This window comes from Gastrolobium bilobum, unplaced genomic scaffold (genome assembly GCF_033153095.1).
Source record: "Gastrolobium bilobum isolate Gb01-03AN ecotype WA unplaced genomic scaffold, APGP_CSIRO_Gbil_v1 utg3598, whole genome shotgun sequence".
Taxonomy (NCBI): domain Eukaryota; kingdom Viridiplantae; phylum Streptophyta; class Magnoliopsida; order Fabales; family Fabaceae; genus Gastrolobium; species Gastrolobium bilobum.
This window is the reverse complement of record NW_026896547.1, coordinates 200,042-223,053: the sequence shown is the minus strand read 5'-3', so window position 1 is coordinate 223,053 and position 23,012 is coordinate 200,042. Positions and strand designations below refer to the sequence as shown.

The 23,012-nt window shown below is 37.4% G+C and overlaps 1 protein-coding gene across 1 annotated transcript in view; it reads left to right on the top strand.

The window, feature by feature from the left end:
- Window positions 1-19,700: 19,700 nt before the first annotated feature.
- Window positions 19,701-23,012, top strand: part of LOC133300436 (E3 ubiquitin-protein ligase BRE1-like 1) — a 35,738-nt gene continuing 32,426 nt past the window's right edge. The window contains exons 1-3 of the mRNA XM_061499981.1: window positions 19,701-20,208; window positions 22,099-22,260; window positions 22,381-22,465. Of these exons, the coding sequence (XP_061355965.1) occupies window positions 20,092-20,208; window positions 22,099-22,260; window positions 22,381-22,465 (364 nt within the window). The 5' untranslated portion in view covers window positions 19,701-20,091. The remainder of the gene's footprint in view (window positions 20,209-22,098; window positions 22,261-22,380; window positions 22,466-23,012) is intronic.

Genomic DNA, 23,012 nt, shown 5'->3' with positions numbered 1-23,012 from the left:
AGGAATCACCAAATACTCATAGTGACTGTATCTCGAACGAAACGCGGTCTTCGGGACATCCTCCGGCTTCACCCGAATCTGATGGTATTCGGACCAGAGATCTATCTTCGAATACACACAAGCACCCTTCAGTTGATCTAACAGATCAGCAATACGCGGAAGGGGATACTTGTTCTTGACTGTCACCTTGTTCAGCTGCCTGTAATCGATGCACAATCGCATTGTCTCATCCTTCTTCTTCACAAAGATGACTGGTGCTCCCCACGGAGACACACTCAGTAGAATGAAATCTTTCGTTGAAAGATCCTCAATGTGCTTTTTCAGCTCCGCCAACTACGGCGGCGACATCCGATATGGAGCTAATGAAATAGGCCCCACACCAGGCAATAAGTCAATGGAGAACTCTATCTCTCGCTGTGGCGGAAAATCAAGAATCTCCTCAGGAAACACCTCGAGGAATTCCCCTACCACAGGAATGCCAGTGATATCCTCCTGTGTCCCACTCACCAAACCTCCCAACATGACATAACCGAATGCCCCTACTCTCAAGGCTCTACTAGCCTACAGCAATGAAATATAAGGCGAGGAACTAGCTGTGGAATCACACGGAGACATCACCACACGCTTGGCACAACAGTCAATCATAACACAGTTCTTGGACAACCAATCCATGCCAAGGATGATCTCCAAATTAGCCATTGGCAGTCCTATCAGATCTACCGGGAAGTCACGGCCATCCCACTGAAACACGACATCTCGATGCACATTGGAGGTATCACACTTTTCTCCGGTGGCGGTGGTCACCCGCAACGGTGGAGAAAGCATAGCACTGGGCAATTCAAGCCCCACAGCAATCAGGGTTGCAATAAAAGAATGCATAGCCTCGGAATCAAATAAAGCATCAACAATAATTCCACCAATGGAAACAGTACCTCTAACCAGGTTCGAAGCTCGGTCCGACTGCTGACAGTCCAACGTATACACATGTCCAGAAGCAGGTGGCACTGCAGGTGCCAAAGTAGGTGGAAGGGGAACCATCTGCAATGGAACTTCCTGAACTGCAGCAGTTCTCGCCGTCGACGACAGGCAATCTCTAGAGTAGTGGCCCTCCTTGCCACAGTGAAAACAGATCAGTTGCCCCGTAGCACAACGTCCTGCATGCTCCTTTCCGCACCCCGAACACTTAGGAGTGGAAGGAGGCCTAGCAAATCCTCCCTACTGTGAAGAAGTCCTCTTGAATTGGCCAGGCGCCTGCCTCGCTGCAAACGGCTTCCCTTTGCCCTTTCCAGCAAACTTCCTGTCTTTCCAAGAAGTGGAACTACTCGTTCCCTTCGTCTCGGCAATCTTGGCCCTCTTGGCCTTACTCGTCAGACAGACATCCTCGATGTCCCGACACTGCTGCACCAGTGTCCCAAAATCTCTCGAAGCCGCTCCAACAAGAGGCACCGCTATCTCCTCACTAAGTCCCCTACGGAACTTAGCAGCCAAAAAGGTCGAAGTGGGCATCGCCATCCGAAAGTTTTCAAACTTCACCAGCTCATTAAACACGGCCAGGTACTCGTCAACAGACAACGAGCCCTGTACCAACCTGTCGAACTCCCCCTGCTTCCTCTCCTACGCATCATACGGGAAGTACCGACCCAGAAAGCAATCCTCGAAGAATGGCCATGTCATAACACGACCCTGCATCTCAAAAGCGTGAGAGGTTTTCATCCACCACTCATGGGCATCGTCCTCCAGCATATATGTGGCGAACATCAGCTTCTGTGGATCTGTACACTGCATGACCCGGAAAATCTTGTCCAACGCCTGTAGCCATCTCGCCGCAGCAATAGGGTCATACGACACATCAAAGGAAGGTGGCTTATGCTTGCGGGAAGCATTAAGCCGGCGGTCTAACACATTGTGATCCTTAACAGGCTCCACATAGGGCTCCATCACCCCAGTAACATGACCAGTTCCCTCAACATGGCTCTGGCTGTCGTCCTGCAGACTAGGTGGAGGTGGAGGTGGTGGTGGAGGTGGAGGTGGTGGCGGAGGGAACTGACTCACAGCAGGACCAGCCCTCATCTCCTCCAACATGACCCTCATCAAGGTCATGTTCGCCAGGCGGTTCGCCTCCAAAACATCCTCAATGGCTTTCCTATTCGTCTCTCTGACGGCGTCCAGCATAGCCTGGTTTGCCATTCTCATGGCCTCTTGGTCGGCTAGTCGAGACGCCTGCATATCAGCTAATGCAGCCAGGACAGGATCCGGCTGATCCTCAGTGGTCTCGCGGTTCCTCCTAGGCAGTACCATGACTCTGCAGAAGTTACATAAAGAATAAGTTGATCAGGCCCACGTAATGTGGTCACATATGCATTATCATAGCAAAATCCAACAGAGAGAACACACAAGACAGACTCGCAACAAAACATCCTAGTTATTGCAATACATACAGGCTTTTCCCTATAAAGTGCTCTGATACCATAAAATGTAACACCCTGTGTTAACCCGGTTTGTTAACATATCATCGTTTTAAGCCACACTTAATTAAAATATATAGAATAAATTTTTACTTTTCAATTATGACATCATTAACTTAGCCAAGTTAATTACTTAATCAATTTCATAAAACATCGCCTGTATGTAAATTGCAAAAGACAGCTAACTGAAAATACCTCATGAATAAATAAGTGAGTATCTAACTCACGGATCTACAACACGTAGTCCGGACATAATCCTGATACAATTATACAACTCGAATCAACTAAAAACATAAAGTCAAGTCAATGTGGCATGGACAATCCCCATGCTCATCAAATAGCAACGTAATCAACAGAGTCTCAGCTCAAAATCCATAACACGAAACTAATAGCATAACAGCAACAAATATCATCCAGCATCCAAACATAAATAGCATAGGCAGAAATATCAACTAAGCCACGGCCTCCTGCCGCTAGAGGTCTCAACCCCTGGGTTATCTGAACCTGAAATAAGCGCCCCAAACGTGGGGTGAGATCTCTAAACAGAAATCTCAATAAGGCAAGGGATCCTCAAGGATCTTCCACCCTAAGCTCACTTACATGTGCAATATAAGTTCCAAAAACAGTTAAACAGCATAAGTTCCAAAATAGTGCAATGCAGCAGATAATCATGTCATGTGTGTCAATACTAATCTACTGGCCAGAGAAATGCAGGAATACGTCTATTACCCACACTAATGCAAGACGCCACTTGCACCCACCCACAGTGTCACCGTCTTGTATAACGCCACATACTCAGGCTAACCGTCAAAGTGGAACAACACACACATATTATAAGCAATTGCACATAAAGCTTAACAGCATTTTCAATTATCAAAGCATGTAAACACAACATGCATATAAACCATTCCCCCATGGGGTATGGTGGAACCACACAATGGCTAAACCGAGGACACGAAAGCTTACCTTGCAAGCTAACAATCCAAGCCAAGAGCCCAACCAATCTCAAAGCCCAAACACAGCAGAATCACAATCTGTTTTGGACCAACAATCATATCAGTAATCATACTCAACAAGTATAAGACACAAGGACAACGTCTTTCATTTACGTTTCATGTCTTAAGGCTTCTAACAAAGCCATAAGCCCTTAATCACTTGATTCTGACTTAGTTCAATTATTACAGAGGTTCAACTTAACCAATCTAGGGTCCACAAATCCCAAACATCATTCTGTATGAACAGTGCAGCTACTATTCTTCGAAAACCCAGAATATTCGGATATTTGTCGGGGTCATATCCGGATATCTCTCTTCCAATATCCGGATATCAATATCTGGATATTCAGATCCCCATATCCGGATATCCATATCCGATATCCATATCCGGATATCCATATGCGGATATCCATATGCGGATATTTCGCGACATAATGCAGTTCTGCATTTCGCGAGATATCCTTCCCAAAGGTGGTTTATTTCATGCATACAGAAGCTCAAACATGTGATTTTAAGTGTGTTTAACCTTACCCAACCCTCAATTATTTACTTTAATTCATTACATGCATCAAGGCTCCACTTTTAAGCATTAAAACTCATGATCATGGTTGGTACAACTTACCCAAGCTTCAAACAGAAACACAAGGTGCTCTTGGAGCTCACTTGAAGCTCCCAAAGTCAGACTTCACAAAGCAAACGAAATGGCACTCCCAAGGTTGGTTCTTTGCACCCAAAGATGGCTCTTTGAAGCTCAAAGAGTCATCACCAAAGGCTCTCACCACTCTAACCACCAAGTCAGAAACTTTCTCACTCACCACAACCCTCACAACTCACTAATGGCTAAGCACTTACCCACCCAAGGCTAGAGCACACTTTAATAAGCAACTTTGGTGAAGACACCAAGTGAAAAAGGTGCTCTCTTGGAGCTACAATGGAGGGGAGAAGGTGGGAGAAGGTGGCTGGTCACAAACTCAGAAATTTCCAACGATGGAGGCACAAGTATAGACCTAGGATCATGTGCCAAGGCTATATATAGTCACTTAAGTCTTAATCGCACTGTATTAGCGCTAATTGCTACGCTTAGCAATTTAATCTCAAACTTAGGATTCTGAACCTACTCATTTTTCTAAGATTTATCATATTTTTATATTATTTTTCGCAACACCATTCCAGTACGCGCTTTTCCATAGCCAGTATTAGTTCTGGCACTAATTCATATTATTTTGACTTGAAACTTTTTTTACAAGTCCTATATATTATTCTAGTAATATTCCCACACTTATTATAATTTTCTGGGACATTTCATCGGTACGCATTTATAACGAGTAGCAGAACCGGTATCAGCATTATTACTCACTTACTATAATTATCTAGGCCTCATAATAATTATTAGGGTCAATTATGGAATTATTTCCTAATTTCTCATAATTAATTAATTAATTTCTTTAATTAACGGTGTGAGTTCTTACATCATACACCTTTTAATTAACTATTATAACTAATCCACAACTTAATTTCTCAATCATACAACAATCCAATTTCACAAAATCTCAAGCTCATCATCAAAATTTCCACTAACTTACAAACTTTTTCACAAGAATTTTTATGAGTTCAATCATCATTCTAAGACACATTTATCTAATGCACAAATTCAATTTAAGATCCCTAACTACATCAATCAAGCTATATATGCTTTAGGTCTTGAAAATTGATCTCACGAATTAATCAACAATAGATGGTGAAACTTACCAAGAATCAAGGTCTAAGACCCCTAAGAACAATACCCAAGCAATGGCTCAACCAACAAGCTTCAAAGTCTCCAAAATTTCATAGCAATGGGTAGGAATTTTCTCAAAATCTAGGGGTTTTCTAGAGTAATAGAGGTGTGGGTTGGATTCAATAGGCAATTTCCTTCAAAGTTCATGTAGAATGTGAGTAATTTTGAGCAAGGATTGAAGGAGCAAACTCAAACCCCCTCTAATGGGGCCTCCACGATTTTAAAGAGAGAGAAGAGGGGAGAAGAAGATGAATAGTGGCTGATGCGGTTGTAGTCTTAGTCACTTAAGTGGGTGGGTCCCACTTGACACCTCACTCAATTCAAATTATTTCAAATCTCCCACTTAAATCACTAATTCCAATTAATTCCTAAACTATTTATAAAATTAAAATTTTAACATTCACTAAAGTCCTTTAATTGCCCTTGAACAAATGAATCTAGAGTTTTCCGGCCATTCGGTGAAATTACTTTTTTTTTGGTACATTGCCAGGAGGTATCCCCATTCAACCTTCTTCGGGCACCATGCCCTCGGGGTACGGCCCGTTTGGGCTAGCCCCTCATTGTAACAGTGGGTGCACTAAGCTTCGCAACCGGAGAAAGGACGAGACTAATCCCCCAACCGAAGATTTTTTGGCTTATCCTCTGGCCCCCAAAGATTTTCCAAGAAACTGCTTGAGGCAGGGTTTGATCCCTGCACCAAGCAATCCCTTGGGAGCTCAGCTGCCAACTGAGCTACCCTTAGGGGTTTTGAAATCACTTTTTTAACCTGATATGTGCACTGTTGGCACGTTTTCCCAAAAATCCTAAATTCCTTCAAATTTCATCAACAATTATATTTCTTAGTCCTAAGTACCTCTTCCAACTTATATTAAAACTTAGAGCTAAAATTTCAGTCGGCACATTTTTCGGTGCAATTGTATCGCTGTATTTTCATCCGATAAAAATATTATTCATCAAATTTTCAAAAACTTGCCTAACCACTCAATTTTTCATTTTGAATCCATTTCCAAGGTTATTTTTTCCATTTGAGACCTTCTACTAGCATTTTATTGTTTAAGGTTACATATTTGTCAATTTTTTGTTTTACCCTTTTTATGTATTTTGACCCAAAACTCAGGATTTTCACTAATCCTATTCTTAAATCCTTATTTTAACCATAATTATGTGTTTTAAATCTATGAGGTGTTATAATATATGGATGTGCTATTGATTACCTACATGTTCTGGCCGTATTCCTGGGTGTAGGGCATAAGGCTGCATCCCTTATGTTTTGGTAGGTTGCAGACGTGCGTAATGCCTACATTGTTCTCTGGCCAGTTGAACTGTATTTGCATATATCACATGATATATACTGCATATATGATTTTATTAGAGTTAAACTGTTTTTCCATGTTTAAACTATTTTATTATTATTATGCTGAGAAGTGAACTTGGGGCAAAGTGATCCTTAGAGAACCCTAATTTGCTGAGATTTGTCAAAATCTCACCTCGTGTGGGGCATATTTTTTAGGTACTGAGATAGTTGATGTTGATGTATCTAGTGGCAAGAGGCCGCTATTGAGATTATCGCCTAACATGAGACTTATATAGCTATCACATATCGTATTACCCTTGGCACGATTAACATGGAAGGTTACTCCATTTGTATGGACCCACGAGTGTGAAGATTGTTTTCCGGATCTAAAAAGAATGTTGACTACAGCTCCGATTTTAATTATTCCTAATTCTAAAGGTGTGTTTGAAATATATTCTGATGCCTCAAAGATGGGTTTGAGTTGTGTTTAGATGCAGAATACACAGGTGGTTGCTTATACTTTTAGACAATTGAAGCCACACGAGAAAAATTATCCTACCCACGACTTAGAGTTAGCAGCCATAGTGTTTGCCTTTAAAATATGGCAACATTTTCTATATGGCGTTAACTTTACAGTTTTCAGTGACAATATAAGAGTTTGAAGTATTTAATTGATCAAAAAGAGCTAAATATGAGGCAGAGAAGGTGAATTGAGTTTCTGAAAGATTATTATTTTGATTTGCAATACCATCTTGGTAAAGCTAATGTGATAGCCAATGCTTTGAGTAAAAAATCTGCAAGTGTGGCTACTATGATGATTTCAGAATATCAGTTGATTGAGGGTTTCAGAAATCTGAATATGGCTATTTGTATAAGTGATGGCAACCTTGAAACAAAGACTCTTGAGGAGCATAATGCATTATTTGATAGAATCAAGGAAGCTCAGTATAACAACCCAAACTTTTAAGAATTGATTTTGTATGATTATTATGTATATAATTACATAATTATAGAAAATTATGGAATTACATAGTTATATTATGTAATTTTACGGTGAATACGCTACAGAAGCTAGAATTAATCCATTAATCATCTGATTGACATGAAATAAATTATGAAAATACAATTTATGCCAAGCAAGTCAATTAAGACCCTTATAGTAATATTTAAAAAGTTTAGGGGTCAAATTTTAATTATGTGAAAGTATAGGGACCATTTTGCAATTAAGTAAAAACTAGGTCTAAACTTTAATTAAATTATATGATTAAATTTTATGGAATTTTTTAAGGGTTTTAAGTAGTCTTAAACCATGTTGATTATGTTTAAAATAATTATAAAAATTAAGACAAGGATTAATAAAATCAACCAATAGAAAATAAGATAACCTAAAGCTTTAAAAAGTCAAATTTTGTGTGCTAGATATTTCCTATACATACAAGGTCGGTTTTGGCTTCATTTAAGGACCAAAATCTGATGCTTCTTCTCCTTAAAACCGTGGAAGCCATGGGAGAAAAAGGAGAGCTCAAGAACTTGGTCATTTAGGCACCAAAATGCATAATTTCTTTGATAGAAAATCTTCCTAGTCATCTTGTGAGTAAAACCCTAGTTTCTAATCTTTAAAAGAAGCTTTGTGTGCGTTGTTTTCTCCTCCTTAAACCTTAAACCAGCAGCTGCAATTGCGGGGAAATTTATGGTTTTGAAGCTTGTTTGAAAGATAATTGAAGATATAGTCTTCTTAAAGTGATTTAAGGTATTAATCCTAACTTTTGATGGTTGTTTCCTTTAATTTTTGAATTAGGGTTTGTGAAAAGAGGGCTGACTTTGTATGATTTTAAATTATGAGTATATGTTGTGTTTTGATGAGTATGGAGTTAATTGGATTAAGTTTGAATCAATGGAAGTTGAATGAAATTCGTGGAACATGTAGACCTCAAATCTGGCCTGTTTTTCAAAAGTTCATATCTGGAGTTATAGACCTCCAAATTGAGTTTGGTTTGTTGAAAATTAAAGTTGAACATGTCTAGTATAACATACTAAAATTTTTGGGAAACAAATAAGAAATAGATTTTTGGTGAATTAAATGGTGCGGACTATCCAGGTTAGAAATTAAGCTACTAATTCGACCATATTGAGTAAAAAGGGCTTGGAAGCTTATTGGCTTATGTTTTAAGAATGTTTAGTTCTAAATGAATGTATTAGAATGAAATGAATTACTTGATTCATTAGTTGAAAGCATAGAATGGTTATTGACTGTAACATCCCGCGAATTTAGGAAATTATATAACTTTTAGTTAAGAACATAGAAGCTTACTTGGAACTCGAATATATATATTTATTTAGGGTGGACTTAATTTAAATCATGGAAATTATGTTAATTATGATTATGGGGGAGTATGTGTTTAGGAATTGAAACTCTAAGTTAAAGAGGATAGGATTAACTTAATCATACTATATAAATTCTAATTATTAATTAGAAGGAATAGGGAATAATAAAATACATGAACTAAGGTGCATTAGGTGATGAAATTGGACCCCCACCTAGCCTTTTAAATTACGGCCCAAAGCATTTGGGAGGAAGCTGAGTCAGCCCAAGTTTAGTTAATCTTTTAGACTTATCACAACGCAATCAGAATGCATGCTCATTCATTGGGTAAAAGGAAATCACACTCATCCTCACCACCGTCCCCTTGTGCGCATATAGGAGTAAAAGAAACTAATGTTTGGTCCTTTGTTCAGCATACAAGCTAGTCCACCATGCTATTATCCTCCACTTCACGTACTAAGAAAACCACCAAATACAAGACTGAAGGTTCCCCTCTTAATCCAGAATAAAACTCAACCCTCTCCCTCAAGGTCGTAGATCATCTAGAGGGAGAATCAAAGCTTGCATGTTAATTCTTATCATCTCATCTCCACCCATAAACCGTGAGCACCTAGGAAGAAAACAAAGCACTTGAACAAACCCTCTCTCCTATTTTCCTAGCTTGGTCGTGCATCTCCACCCAAAGAGGTGAGAGCCTAAGTTTACTTCTGTCCCTTCTTTTCTCATTCGGCCGAACACCACAACGAGGAGTTAGAACCCAAAATTGGAGCATAAGAGGATTTAGGAGAGTTGCTCATCACTTGGTAACTTCCTTCCGTTGGCAGATTTGGGACCGGTTGTGTGCATGCAAGAAGAGGTAAGCCAACCTCAAGCATTCCTTTCACTATCTCTGTTTCGGCATGCTTAAGTCTGTTAGGAAGAAGGTTCCTTTGTTTTGTCATGCTTTCTTCAGTTCTGCTCCTTTGAGCAGCCGTGGTCCTAATGCATGCAAGTCTGAAAACTGGTTTTTGTGAACATGGAGTATGACTCATCTTAAGTCTTGGAACTGTCCTTGAATTAAGAAAATTAATTAAGCCTTGCATGTGTTATGATAAACGAAGACAACATGCTTTTGGGTTATCCTAGCGCTCGTTAGGTCTTGTAGAAAAGGTTAGATGAATGACTAAATTATGAACTCCTAGTGGCTAGCCAAAGCCGAAATTGTATGCTTAAGAAGTGTTAATTTTTGTTAACAATTGGTAAAGCTAAACCTAAGTCAGAAATTGAATCTAAGTTAGAAACCATGAAAACCGAAGGGTGAGCTTGCAAAATAGCTCTCTTGTAAATTTGTTGGGCTGTTTTGTTGGATTATATTGTGTATCTAGCTTTGCATGTTGTAAATTCAATGGGGCAGCATGTCTAAAGACCCTCTTAGCGCAACCATAGGTTTAGAAGAAATGGTTATGTGACAAAAATATCATGAGCACCCTTTTCATCCTAAGAAGCCGAATCTGCATGTGTGGGAACTTAGGATTTTATTACTGTTAATAAGTCAGTAAGTTAATATGAAGTCAGGAATTGGTTAGTATAAGAAGCATTTAAACCAATTAAAATAAAAGAATTTGGAAGGCATGGAAATGGCATATGAATAATAGGATAGTTTGAATAAAATTCTGACTTGTGGTGCCCTTGATTAGGTGCGCATAATTCCTGAAGAGTGGGATGATTTTGATGCTGTTGGTTGATATTTGGACACGCGAGGTAAGTGTTTGGTGGTGAGACCTTTTGTGACTATTAGCTAGTGTATGGAGTTTTGAATTATTGCTCGTATGTGTCTGGTGAATTGTATTATGTTAAATATCATTGGAAATCTGCCCTTGGACTTGACATAATGGAAATTCTGATTTGGAAGTATTTGTTATTTGAGATATTGGTATTAAAAATCCATGAGATATATGGTACCCTGATTCTGATTTGGTCATGCTCATATACATCATAAATTCATCTATTTTTTTGTGCGTGCGAAACATATCATGACATACACGCATTATTTTCATGCTGCTTTGCTGAACTATGAAAAGAAACATTTGTCTAAGCATGCATCATGTAGGAATCCCTCAAGCACCAGGGAACAGAACCGTGGCTCAGTTCGCATAGGTCGCAGTTGGAATTCCCCTCTGATGGGCCAAATGGAATATCCATTGTGTTAGTTAGTAGTACGTGCACTGCAGTGCTATGAACGTACATTATTCTAGCGTTATTTACGCATTCTGATTAGTATTCTGGCGTTATATACGCATTCTGGTTAGTACTCTGGCGTTATATACGCACTCTGGCGTTATATACGCACTCTGATTATATTTTGGCATCCGTTCTGAATTTGATTGTTGATGCGACTGTTTTGGAATTCTATATCTAGTCTAATATTGTTGCATTACTGGTTTTGCTATCACACTACTGGGATTTTTCTCACCCCTCTTGGGGCTCAATTTTTATAAAAATTTCAGGAAGACGATGAAACATATGATGACTTAGTGATTTTGGATATTTGCTGTTGACTGCTGCTGTTTTGGAAATTCTGCTGTCTGTCTGCTATTTCTGTTGGATGTTGGCTGAATAATTTATTCTGTCTGCTATTCCTTGTACTAACTGTAGGTAATAGACATATTCCTGCATTTCTCTGGCCAGTAGAATAGTTTTGACACACATGGCATGAATATCTGTTGCACTGCTTAGTTTTGGAACTTATACTGTTAAATATTTTTGAACTTATATTGCACATGTCAGCGAGCTTGGGGTGGAAGATCCTTGATAACCCCTTTCCTTACTGAGATTTCTTGTTTAGAGATCTCACCCCACGTTTGGGGGCGCTTATTTCAGGTTCAGGTAACCAGGGGGTCGATACCTCTAGTGGCAGGAGGCCAGAGCTTAATTGAAGTCAAATGTAAAAGAATACATTGTGTATTGATCTGTGTCAAGGAGTTACAATATATAGAGACCCTAATGGGCTTAAGTGTAAGGCCCAAACCTAATCCAAACCTAATCCTAATACAGTCAGAATACAGTCAGACTATTTACGGATAAGACAGAATCCAATCATATCTAATCAAATCTAATCATATCATATCTAATATTCTAACACTCCCCCTCAAGCTGGTGCGTATATATTATGAGCACCAAGCTTGTTACAAATGTATTCAACCCGAGGACCTCTAAGAGCTTTAGTGAAAACATCTGCTAGTTGATTAGACGAGTTGACAAAAGCTGTTTTGATTTCTCCTGACTGAATCTTTTCCCGAATGAAGTGACAATCAATCTCTATATGTTTGGTCCTCTCATGAAAAACAAGATTAGAGGATATATGTAGCGCAGCTTGATTATCACAGATGAGTGTCATGGGTTGTTTCTGTTCACAAAGATGAAGCTCCTGAATCAACTGCTTTAACCAGATCAACTCACAGGTAGTATTTGCCATTGCACGATACTCAGCTTCTGCACTAGATCGGGAAACAACAGGTTGTTTCTTACTTTTTCATGAGATTAAGTTTCCTCCGAAGAAGACACAATAACCAGAAGTAGAGCGTCTGTCCGAGGGTGATCCTGCCCAATCAGCATCTGAGTAACCACAAATTTCTGTATTTCCCTGATCCGAATACAACAAACCTTTTCCTGGTGCTCCTTTGATGTATCGGAGGATCCTCACAGCAGCATCCCAATGTGAATCACAAGGGGAATCAAGGAACTGACTGGGCATACTGACAGCGAAAGAAATATCTGGCCTAGTCACAGTAAGATAATTGAGCTTCCCAATTAGCCTCCGATAACGTCCAGGATCATATAACGGCTCCCCCTGTCCGGGTAATAACTTGACATTAGGATCCATAGGTGTATCAACTGGTTTACTCCCCAACATACCAGTTTCTTCTAGGATATCCAAGGCATATTTCCTTTGACAGATAGAAATGCCCTATCTTGATTGCGCCACCTCAATTCCCAAGAAGTAACGCAGCTTCCCAAGGTCCTTTGTTTGAAATGTACTAAACAAATGCTGTTTTAATTGACGAATTCCGTCTTGATCACTTCCGGTGAGAATGATGTTGTCAACATAGACTAACAAATAGATACACTTATCAGGAGATGTAATCCTATAAAACACAGAATGGTCAACTTTACTGCGGATTAAGCCAAACGCCTGAACAGCAGAACTGAAACGACTCAACAGCAGAACTGAAACGACTGAACCATGCTCGAGGAGACTGCTTGAGACCATATAAGGATTTCCGAAGACGACACACCTTTCCAGACTCCCCCTGAGCAACAAAACCAGGTGGTTGCTCCATGTAAACTTCTTCTTGTAAATCACCATGAAGAAAGGCATTTTTGATGTCAAGTTGAAGGAGTGGCCAGTGACGAACAGCAGCAAGGGCAAGAAAGAGGCGGACTGACGCCATCTTAGCGACCGGAGAAAATGTATCGCTATAATCAAGGCCAAAGATTTGAGTAAAACCCTTGGCAACTAAACGTGCCTTGAGACGATCAATATGGCCATCAGGTCCAACTTTCACAGTAAAAACCCAGCGACAACCAACTATAGACTTCTCTGGAGGAGCATAAACAAGGTCCCAAGTGCCATTGGAATGAAGTGCAGTCATCTCATCAAGCATTGCTTGGCGCCACCCTGGATGGGAAAGTGCTTCACCTGTGGTCTTAGGAATAGAAATAGAAGAAAGACTAGAAATAAAGGTGAAATGAGGTGAAGAAAGACGGCCATAACTCAAAAAGGTATAAAGAGGATAAGGGTTACGAGTAGTACGTGTACCTTTTCTTTGAGCAATGGGAAGAGTCTCTGATGAAGGATCCGGAGGGGAAGAAGCAACAACAGTGGGCGATGAGTCAGCAAGAGTCGAGTCGATAGGAGGCACAGTTTTGCGACGCTGATAGGTGAGAAGTGGACGGTCCTCAGGTATAGAAGCAATAGGTTGCTCATATGGAATAGAAGCACCTGCAGCTGGCAAAGACAAGTCAAGAAAAGGGACAGGAAGTACATGATCAACCTGTGACATCTGAGATGGGATAAAATTAAAGGGTTGTTGATCAAGAAAAGTGACATCAGCGGAAACTAAGTAACGCTTAAGGTCGGGAGAATAACAACGATAACCCTTTTGAAGACGAGAATAATCAAGAAAGATACACTGAAAGGCTTTGGATGTTAACTTATCCTTACCAGGAGTGAGATCATGAACAAAACAAGTACAACCAAAGACATGTGGAGTTAGAGGATAAAGAGGAACATCTGGAAGCAATAGATTATGAGGAATGTCATTGTGGAGCACAGATGAAGGCATGCGATTGATGAGAAAACAAGAGATGAGTACAACATCTGCCCAGAAGTGAAGAGGAACCTGCATATGAATAAGAAGGGTATGGGCAGTTTCAATGAGATGTCTGTTTTTACGTTCAGCCACCCCATTTTGTTGTGGAGTGTGAGGACAAGTAGTTTGATGTAAAGTACCTTGTGTGGCTAAGAAATTAGAAAAATCAATAGAAACATATTCCTTAGCATTATCACTACGTAGAATACGAATAGAAACACCAAATTGAGTATGGACCTCAGTAGAAAACTTTTTATAAATGGAAAATAACTCAGAACGATTTTTCATTAAATAGGTCCAAGTGCAACGGGAAAAATCATCAATAAAGGTAACGAAATACCGAAAACCTAAGACAGACAAGGTACGACTTGGACCCCATATCTGAATGAACAAGAGAGAAAGGGGCATCAGCTCGTTTATTGACTCGACTGGCAAAAGAGGAGCGTGTATGCTTCCCTTGTTGACATGACACACAATCTAAAGACTGAAGACCGGACAAAAGAGGAACCATTTTCTGCAACTTTGAAAGACTTGGATGACCAAGGCGACTGTGGATAAGTTGTGGAGATTCTGTGAGAGAGCATGCTACTGAAGGACGAGGCACATCCAGATAATAAAGCCCCCGTGACTCACGACCCACTCCAATCATTTTCCCCGTACCCGGATCCTGCACAGAAATAGAATGGTTAGAGAAAGTAATGGTGCAAGTGAGGGAGTGGATCAACTTACTAATAGAAATTAAGTTATAAGGGATGCCAGGAATGTAATAGACAGATGTCAGGGCCAAGGTAAAGGTCGGAAGAGCTTGTCCAATCCCACAAACTGGGGCTTTGGATCCATCCGCAAGGGTAAAAGACGGTAAATGATCAGAATAAGTAAGAGATGTAAAGAGTTCCATATTACCACAGAGATGATCGGTAGCACCGGAGTCAAATATCCAAGTGCCAAGTGATGTAGAATGAGAAACACAAGCAACGGGATTACCAGTATAAGGCTGAGACTGAGGAGAAGCCTTCCTGAGAGGGGTTTGGAGTGCAGCACAGTCCGAACCTGAACCAAATGATGCTTTGTCTGGCTGAGCTATATTTGCAACAATAGAAGGAGAGTTAACCTCCGAGAGATCAGGAGATGCTGCTGCCATTTAAAGATAAAATATAAAAGCCGTAAACGAAGACAAACGATATCCAATCAAGAAGAACCACGCGTCTAAGGTCAGACCCACAGAGAAACAATCACAGATCCAGAAAGGGGAGGAGAAGGCGAGCTTCTCTGTCCAAGACCGGCCGGAAAAAGCCGCCGGAATAGTGCTCACGCGCCGGCAGAAGGTGGCGCGTGAAGCCCACGCGCAGTGAAGACAGGTGGCGCGTGACGACGCGTGGGAGATGCGTTGCTGACCGGACCACCACAGACCTGGTCGCCGGGAAGAAAGGGTCCTGATCGCGTGAAGTTTGGTCGGAAAAGTCGCCGGAAAAAGTCTCCGGTTGCCTGAACAGTGATTCTGACGGCGGGCGGTGGTTCCGGTGGCCGTCGGAGGTGCTGACGCGTTTGGAAAAATCACTCAGAGGCTGTTTACAGCCCTAGAAGGCTTGCCGGAAGGACGCACGACAAGAAAGAGGACTCCTAAGCAGTGGGCTTAGGTTTTTAAAGCAAAAAACAACGTTTCTGAGCGAAAGCGAGGGTTCTTAGAACGAAAGAGCTCTGATACCAAGTCAAATGTAAAAGAATACATTGTGTATTGATCTGTGTCAATGAGTTACAATATATAGAGACCCTAATGGGCTTAAGTGTAAGGCCCAAACCTAATCCAAACCTAATCCTAATACAATCAGACTATTTACGGATAAGACAGAATCCAATCATATCTAATCAAATCTAATCATATCATATCTAATATTCTAACAGTTGATACCTATTTATGCTGCTTATGCTGATTTGCTGTTATGCATGGATGCTGGATCCTGTTTACTGCTTTGTGATTTTAGCTTCAGTTATGGATTACATTGTTGAGACTCTGTTGTTATGTTGTCTATTTGATGAGTATGGGGTTTGTCCATGCCACATTGACTTGTCTATGTTTTAGTTTGGATTAGAGTTGTAATAATGTATCAGGATTATGTCCGGACTATGTGTTGTAGATCCGTGACTTTAAATACTCACTATTATTTTATGAGGTATTTCAGTTAGTTATCCTTTGCAATTACATACAGTCAATATTTTTATGAAATTGATTAAGTAATCAACTTGGCTAAGATTAATGACGTCATAATTGAACAGAAAAAGATATTCCCCATATGTAATTAAGCGTGGCTTAATACGATGACATGTTAACAAACCGGGTATACACGGGGTGTTACAACATGCAATTAACTTGACATACAAGTAATGATTATAACTTAAAGAAGAATGAAAAAAAGTTTATTCACATTTTTACATGAGTTTAATTAGAGATTAATATGTTTAGCTTTCGCATATATTTAATATAATTAGTTGCGCTTAATACCATTCTGATATTAACAAATCAGGTATACACGGGGCGTTACAACAACCTTCATCACACAGCCTAACATTTAACTTTACTAGATACATTCACACTTGAAGTAGTTAATGCGTTCTCTTAATTAAAAAAAAAAAAAACACTCCCTATTAAACCCGAATAGCGAGTGTGGGGTTGAGGAAATCTTTGTACGCAACCTTACCCTTGCATAATTGCAAAGATGCTGTTTCTGGATCAGAACCCATGACCTTTCAGTCATGAAGGAACAATTTTACCACTGCTTCAGTTCGTCTTCTTTCTAAAAGAAACTAAATGAAAGAGCTAAATATATATAACTTTTACATGAATTACTAGTGTATTTTATTAAAAAATATTCAAACTAACTATATAATTTCAAGAATTTCAGAATTTGAGATACGAGATCATTTAAATTTTTGGTAAAATTCTTTAAATGTTTATATTTTTTCTATTTTTCAATAAAAATATGACATGTGTTTATTATTTATTTTTTTATAAGTTTTATAACTTATGAATAAAAAAGTAGCACTTTATTATGAGAAAAACTATGACATACTATTAAATAAGGGAAATATATTTATCATTTCAAAAAACATAACTTTGTGTAATTTTAAGTGAAATGATCGTGTTTTAGTATATATTTATTCATTTTTTATATTTTTTCTCCTCTACAAAATTAGAATAAGAAAGAAAGAGACAATATTATGGAAGTGAGAGAATATAAAAAAAACTAATAACTATGCACAAAAATACAATCATTTCACTTGAAATAACACAAAATTGTGTGTCAAACTGACAAACATTTTCCCTTGAAGTAAATATAATCAAATTTAATATGTTAGAATACAATTAAGCAAGTAAATATTTAACATTAAATCATTCAATACTTAAATATAAATAATGTTACTATTTTTCAAAATTTAGAAACTTAGTTAATATTCATTATTATTATTTGAAAATAATTGTAGAATATTCATGAACAGCCGAAATTATCCCCCTTCAACATGTTTATACACGCTATACATCCCTCTCATATGCATGAATTCAACTATGAAAGTATTTCCAGATCTTCTTGAAATCACACAAATAAAACAAGAACACAATACAGAAAATAAAAATAATAATTGTAAAAAAAAAAATGATAACTAAACAGTAATACATGTAAAAAATCCTTTCTAATATCTCCTGTGACTTATAAGAATTAATCAATATTTTTGTTTTTATTTTTTTGATAAATATAACCGGTGTCCGAAGTTTTCGGATTTTTGCTTCTTCACCCTCCCTAATAACCCTTCTAAAACTTAATTATATGTCCATAAATGAAATCAAAAGAAAAACATAGGAGTAATTTTAAAAAAAAAATTACAGCTGTACCTTATAAAGCGAAAATTCAATCTTTATAGAGAATTTAAAGGATTAGTTAAGAGGACGACTATAGAAAATTTTGAAAAAATTGGTGATGTTTTTATGGTGTTAATTTTTTAATAAAAATGTGAAATGTGTATGATTTTCTAAGTTTTTTTATTTAGTTAAAATTTTATGATTGAATTTTTTTAAAATAATATATTGTTTGAGAAAATTATGATAATATTTTGATATACTATGAAATAAATAGAGTTAAATGGAATAGAATATACTCAAATATAATAAGTAAAAAACTGAGCCAATCAATTAAACATTTACAAATAAATCTTTCCAAAATCTAAGTACACGCACAAAAATGCTGCTTCTTTAGAAAATTCAGAAACTTAGTTAATATTTATTATTATTATTTTAAAAGGAATAATAAAATATTAATGATTAATCCTCACAAGCAGCACATCCCCACCACGTTCATCACGGTAAATAGAATCAAATTTAATAGAGGAAAACAAAACTAATTAAGTAAATATTTATGATTAAATCTTTTCAAAATTATATACAAAATGCTGGTCCTATTCAAAATTTAGAAGTTCAGTTAATATTACTATTATTATAATTTTAAAAATGAAATAAAATATTCATGGTTAATCCTCCCAAATAGCCCACCTTGATCACGTTCATTCATATATGCAAATACATTTTCAGTACACGTGAGTCCAATTTTGAAACTACCCTCTGAACCTTCCTAAATTACGGAATGAAATAAGAACCCATGAAAAAAATAGAAAAAAAAAATAGTTATTATAAAAAGAGAATATGCAAACAGAAATTCACATACAAAATAAATAAAACATTTTAACTTATGTTTTAATACGAATTCAGTTAAAACTTTCTCTTAAAAGAATATTCCCCATCATTTCAAAACTCAATCACGTAACCAACAACAAAGCCAAAAAAATAAAATAAAAATAAATCAAAATGAGCTGAACATAACTTTTACATGTATTATAATTGTATTTCACAAAAGAAAAATTCAAACTACATAAATCATTTAAGATTTTTTTAAAAATGTATATGTTATTAGACAATCTAAAATTTTGGTAAAGTTACTTAATTGTTTTTGGTTTTATTTTGTGATAACAATGTGATATGTATATATTTTTTTTTAAGTTTTTTGTAAATTTGTATTGAGGAAATAAATTGATATATATTATTTGAAGATTTTTTTTTTTGGTAAATTTTACTACAATATTTTAATATACAATAAAGTAAAGATATTAAATAGAATAGATAAGAACAGACCTAATAAAGTAAATATTTATGCTGAGATCTTTGAAAAATCTAACATTACAAAAATGCAGATCCTTTACAAAATATAGAAACTTAATATTATTATAATTTAAACAGAAAAACTGAAATATTCATGATAAATCCTCACAAGTAGCACACCTCCGTCACGTTTATGCACGCATACGCATGCACCCCCTCATTCGCGTGAATCCAAATATTAAATTACCCTCCACACCTTCCCGAAATTACAATGTAATCTTTTCTTCCCATAAAAACACAAATACCTTTTAAATATTATTCTTTTTCTCTTCCTCTTCGTGTTTCTTTTCGGAGAAGAGCGAGACAGAATAGCTATGCACAGAATAGAACTTCTAGAGAGAGAGAGAGAGAGAGAGAGAGAGAGGCACACACAGAGATTGAAACCCTATGTTTTCTCCTTCACAACTAGGTCTCGAAGTCGATAAATAAAGAGAAGAAAACTCTTTTTTTCTTGTTTCTGTTTTTGTTTTCCTTTATAATTTTCAATGTTTTGGGTTCACTGGTGGGGTTTGAATTAGGGTTTTGAGGGATTGGTTAGTCGGGGTTTGTTTTAGATTTTGAGTTCCTGATTGTGTTTAGGGATAATTGGGGCACCTTATGACTTTTCAACCATCGTATTTTGAATCTTTGTGATGTGAGTGGACTGGGTGCTTTCTAGGGTTTGTTTTTTGTGTCTGGTTTCAATGGGGAGTATGGGTGAGTCGGACAGAAAACGGCGTCACTTTAGCTCCTTGTCCCCTACCCCTGCTACTGCTACTGCCAAGAAGCTACCCTTCTTACCCATTTCTGAAGACAAAAAGGTACCGCCTTTTTTTTTATTTCATTATTTTTTTAATTTTTTGTTTCTGAAGCTTGTGTTTCAAATGTTTAATTCAAAAATTTAGATGGGGTTAACTCTTGCCCTTCATGTTTTAGTTCTTGTTTGTTGCTTGATTTGTAGTGGCTAGACATAGTATTACGAATAATGGTATTTGTATGAGTGAAATCTTATTCTGATTTTTTTTTTGCTGCTCTTTTTTATTACTTTAACAAGATAGCTATTTGTTAATTCTTTGATGAACTCAAAGGTTTTTTAATCAATTTTATTGTGAAACTGGGCCAAATTAGTTTCATGCTTTGATTGAAATTATATAATACCGAAAGGTAAAGGGTTAATTTGAATTGGTCTGGACCTCTGATCTGTTAGGACCAATGTCGTCTATTGATCTATGTACCTGATCCCACCTAGTGGGGTAAGGCTTGGTTGGTGTTGCTGTTGATCTAAACCTCGTTATAAATTTACCAAACACCCTCTATAATTTGCTTAGTTGACCTATATTAATAGGTTTCTTTTACTGTTTTGTGTATTTTGTATAGTGGATGGTATGCTAGTTTGTTGGTGCAAGTGCATTAGTTATAACTTGTAAAGAATCACTTCAACTCAAAATCTTAAGGTGTTGGATGATGGTCTTTTTAATGGTTTATATTATTCTCTAACACATCCCCTCACGCAAGAGTCCTTTGGGTTCGAAGCGTGGATATTGCATGGGCCCAATTTTTTTTTGTTGGTTTACCTTATGTTTATTTAATTCCACAAGTGGGGGTGATGGGGATCGAACTTGTGACATTATGGTCACGGAAGCTCTGATACCATGTAAAGAACCAATTCAACCCAAAATCTTAAGGTGTCGAGTGAGGGCCTTTTTAATGGTTTATATTATTCTCTGACACACCCCCTCACGCAAGAGCCCTTTGGGCTTGAAGCGTGGAAATGTTAGAGAATAATATAAACCATTAAAAAGGCCCTCACCAAACACCTTAAGGTTTTGGATTGAAGTGGTTCTTTACATGATATCAGAGTTTCGGTGACTACAAGGTCATGAGTTTGATTCTCACCTCCCCTACTTTCTAGTAGAATTAAATAAGCACAAGGTAAACCAAAAAATTGGGTCTATGCAATATCCACGCTTCAAGTCCAAATACCTCTTGCGTGAGGGGGTGTGTTAGAGAATAATATAAACCATTAAAAAGGCTCTCACCCAACACCTTAAGGTTTTGGGTTGAAGTGGTTCTTTACATAACTCCATGCATCTTTTTTTTTTTTTGAACTTTTTGTGTGCTTGATTGTTTTTGGATTAATAATATAACTGTACTATGTACATCGCTAATGTATTGCTCTAATCAGTTGCAATGTACTTTATCTGGCTTCTGGTTTCTTGGGCTATAATATATATTTTTAATGACTGCCTTTCCTTTTGCTCCTACCAATCCCTTTTCTAACTAACTTTGGGTTGAGGATGATAATGATATTGTTGTACTGGAAGTGAAGATTTATCTGTTACTCTTAATTTGGGAGGTAGTACTTACACTATTCTAAACACTGCAAATTCTTTAACTTTCTTAATTCATTTGATTCCTTGATTATCAGCAATGCACACTGCTGAGTAATTATGAATAGAGAAAGTTATTTCTATGCAGGCAAATGCTGATTTAGATTCGTTTCTTCATAAATTAATGCTTACCTATAATGATCCAAATCCCGAAAAAGATTATTACCCCATGTTGCCTCATGGTGGGACTTCATTCGAATGGCCATGTAGGTTGTGTATGTAGTAGATCATATTTACTGATCCAGCATATGGGAAGAAGTGAGCAAAGAAGCAGTGTTACTGTTACTAATTAAACTTATGCATTCTCTTCTTATCTTGCAGCTTGATATTGCTGTACTTCAGTATCAAAATCAAAAGCTTACACAGAAATTAGAAACTCAGAAGTTAGAGTATGCAGCACTTGAGAATAAATTTTCTCAACTGAAGGAGAGGCAACAGTCATATGGTTCCACTATAGCAGTGGTCAAGAACTCTTGGGAGGAGGTAATTTGGTTCCCATTTAATTTTTTCTTCCTTCAGTAAGATTATATGATGATTTAATCATTTTATTTAATTATTCATATCACAATGACATTCTGGGTATTTTCCATCTTCTGTGCCTAGATGGTTAATGATTTGGAGTCATGTTCTGAACACACGAGAGAGTCCAGCAGCAAATCGGTTTCAAGATTTGCATCAATGATGGAAGGTGAGGATCATTTGCTCATGGCCATTAAATTCTTTTCGTTATCTTGTTGCAAGATTGTGATTTAATTCTTCTTTAATTGCATTTTTTTCATTCCGTATTTTTTTCCTGTTCCATTATCATCTAAGCCTTAATTTCTCTTTTTGGTAGAAAGGGTTGAAAAATTAAATTCAAAGCTGTCAGTTTATACAATTTGAGGGACATTAGCTTCTAGTAAGTTCATTCTTTGTATATTATATAAAAGTAACCATTTCATGAAGGGCTGGATCATTTTACAGAAGACATTACTTTCTGTGTTGGGTGTAGATTATTAGTGCAAACATTAGTTGTATACTTCTCTTTTGGGGTCTTAATTGTGGTCCTTCATAAGTATGACCAACAAGTATTTTTTGTGTGCCTTATTGATGTGAATTTTTGTCGATAGATAGGCAACATGGATCTCTTATGCATGCATTAGTTTTGTTTAAGCATCAAAAGTCCACTAGAGTGATGGATGATAGATCCGATGCTAACTTCCCAGAAAACCAACCACTTTTTGACCATTCTTGTA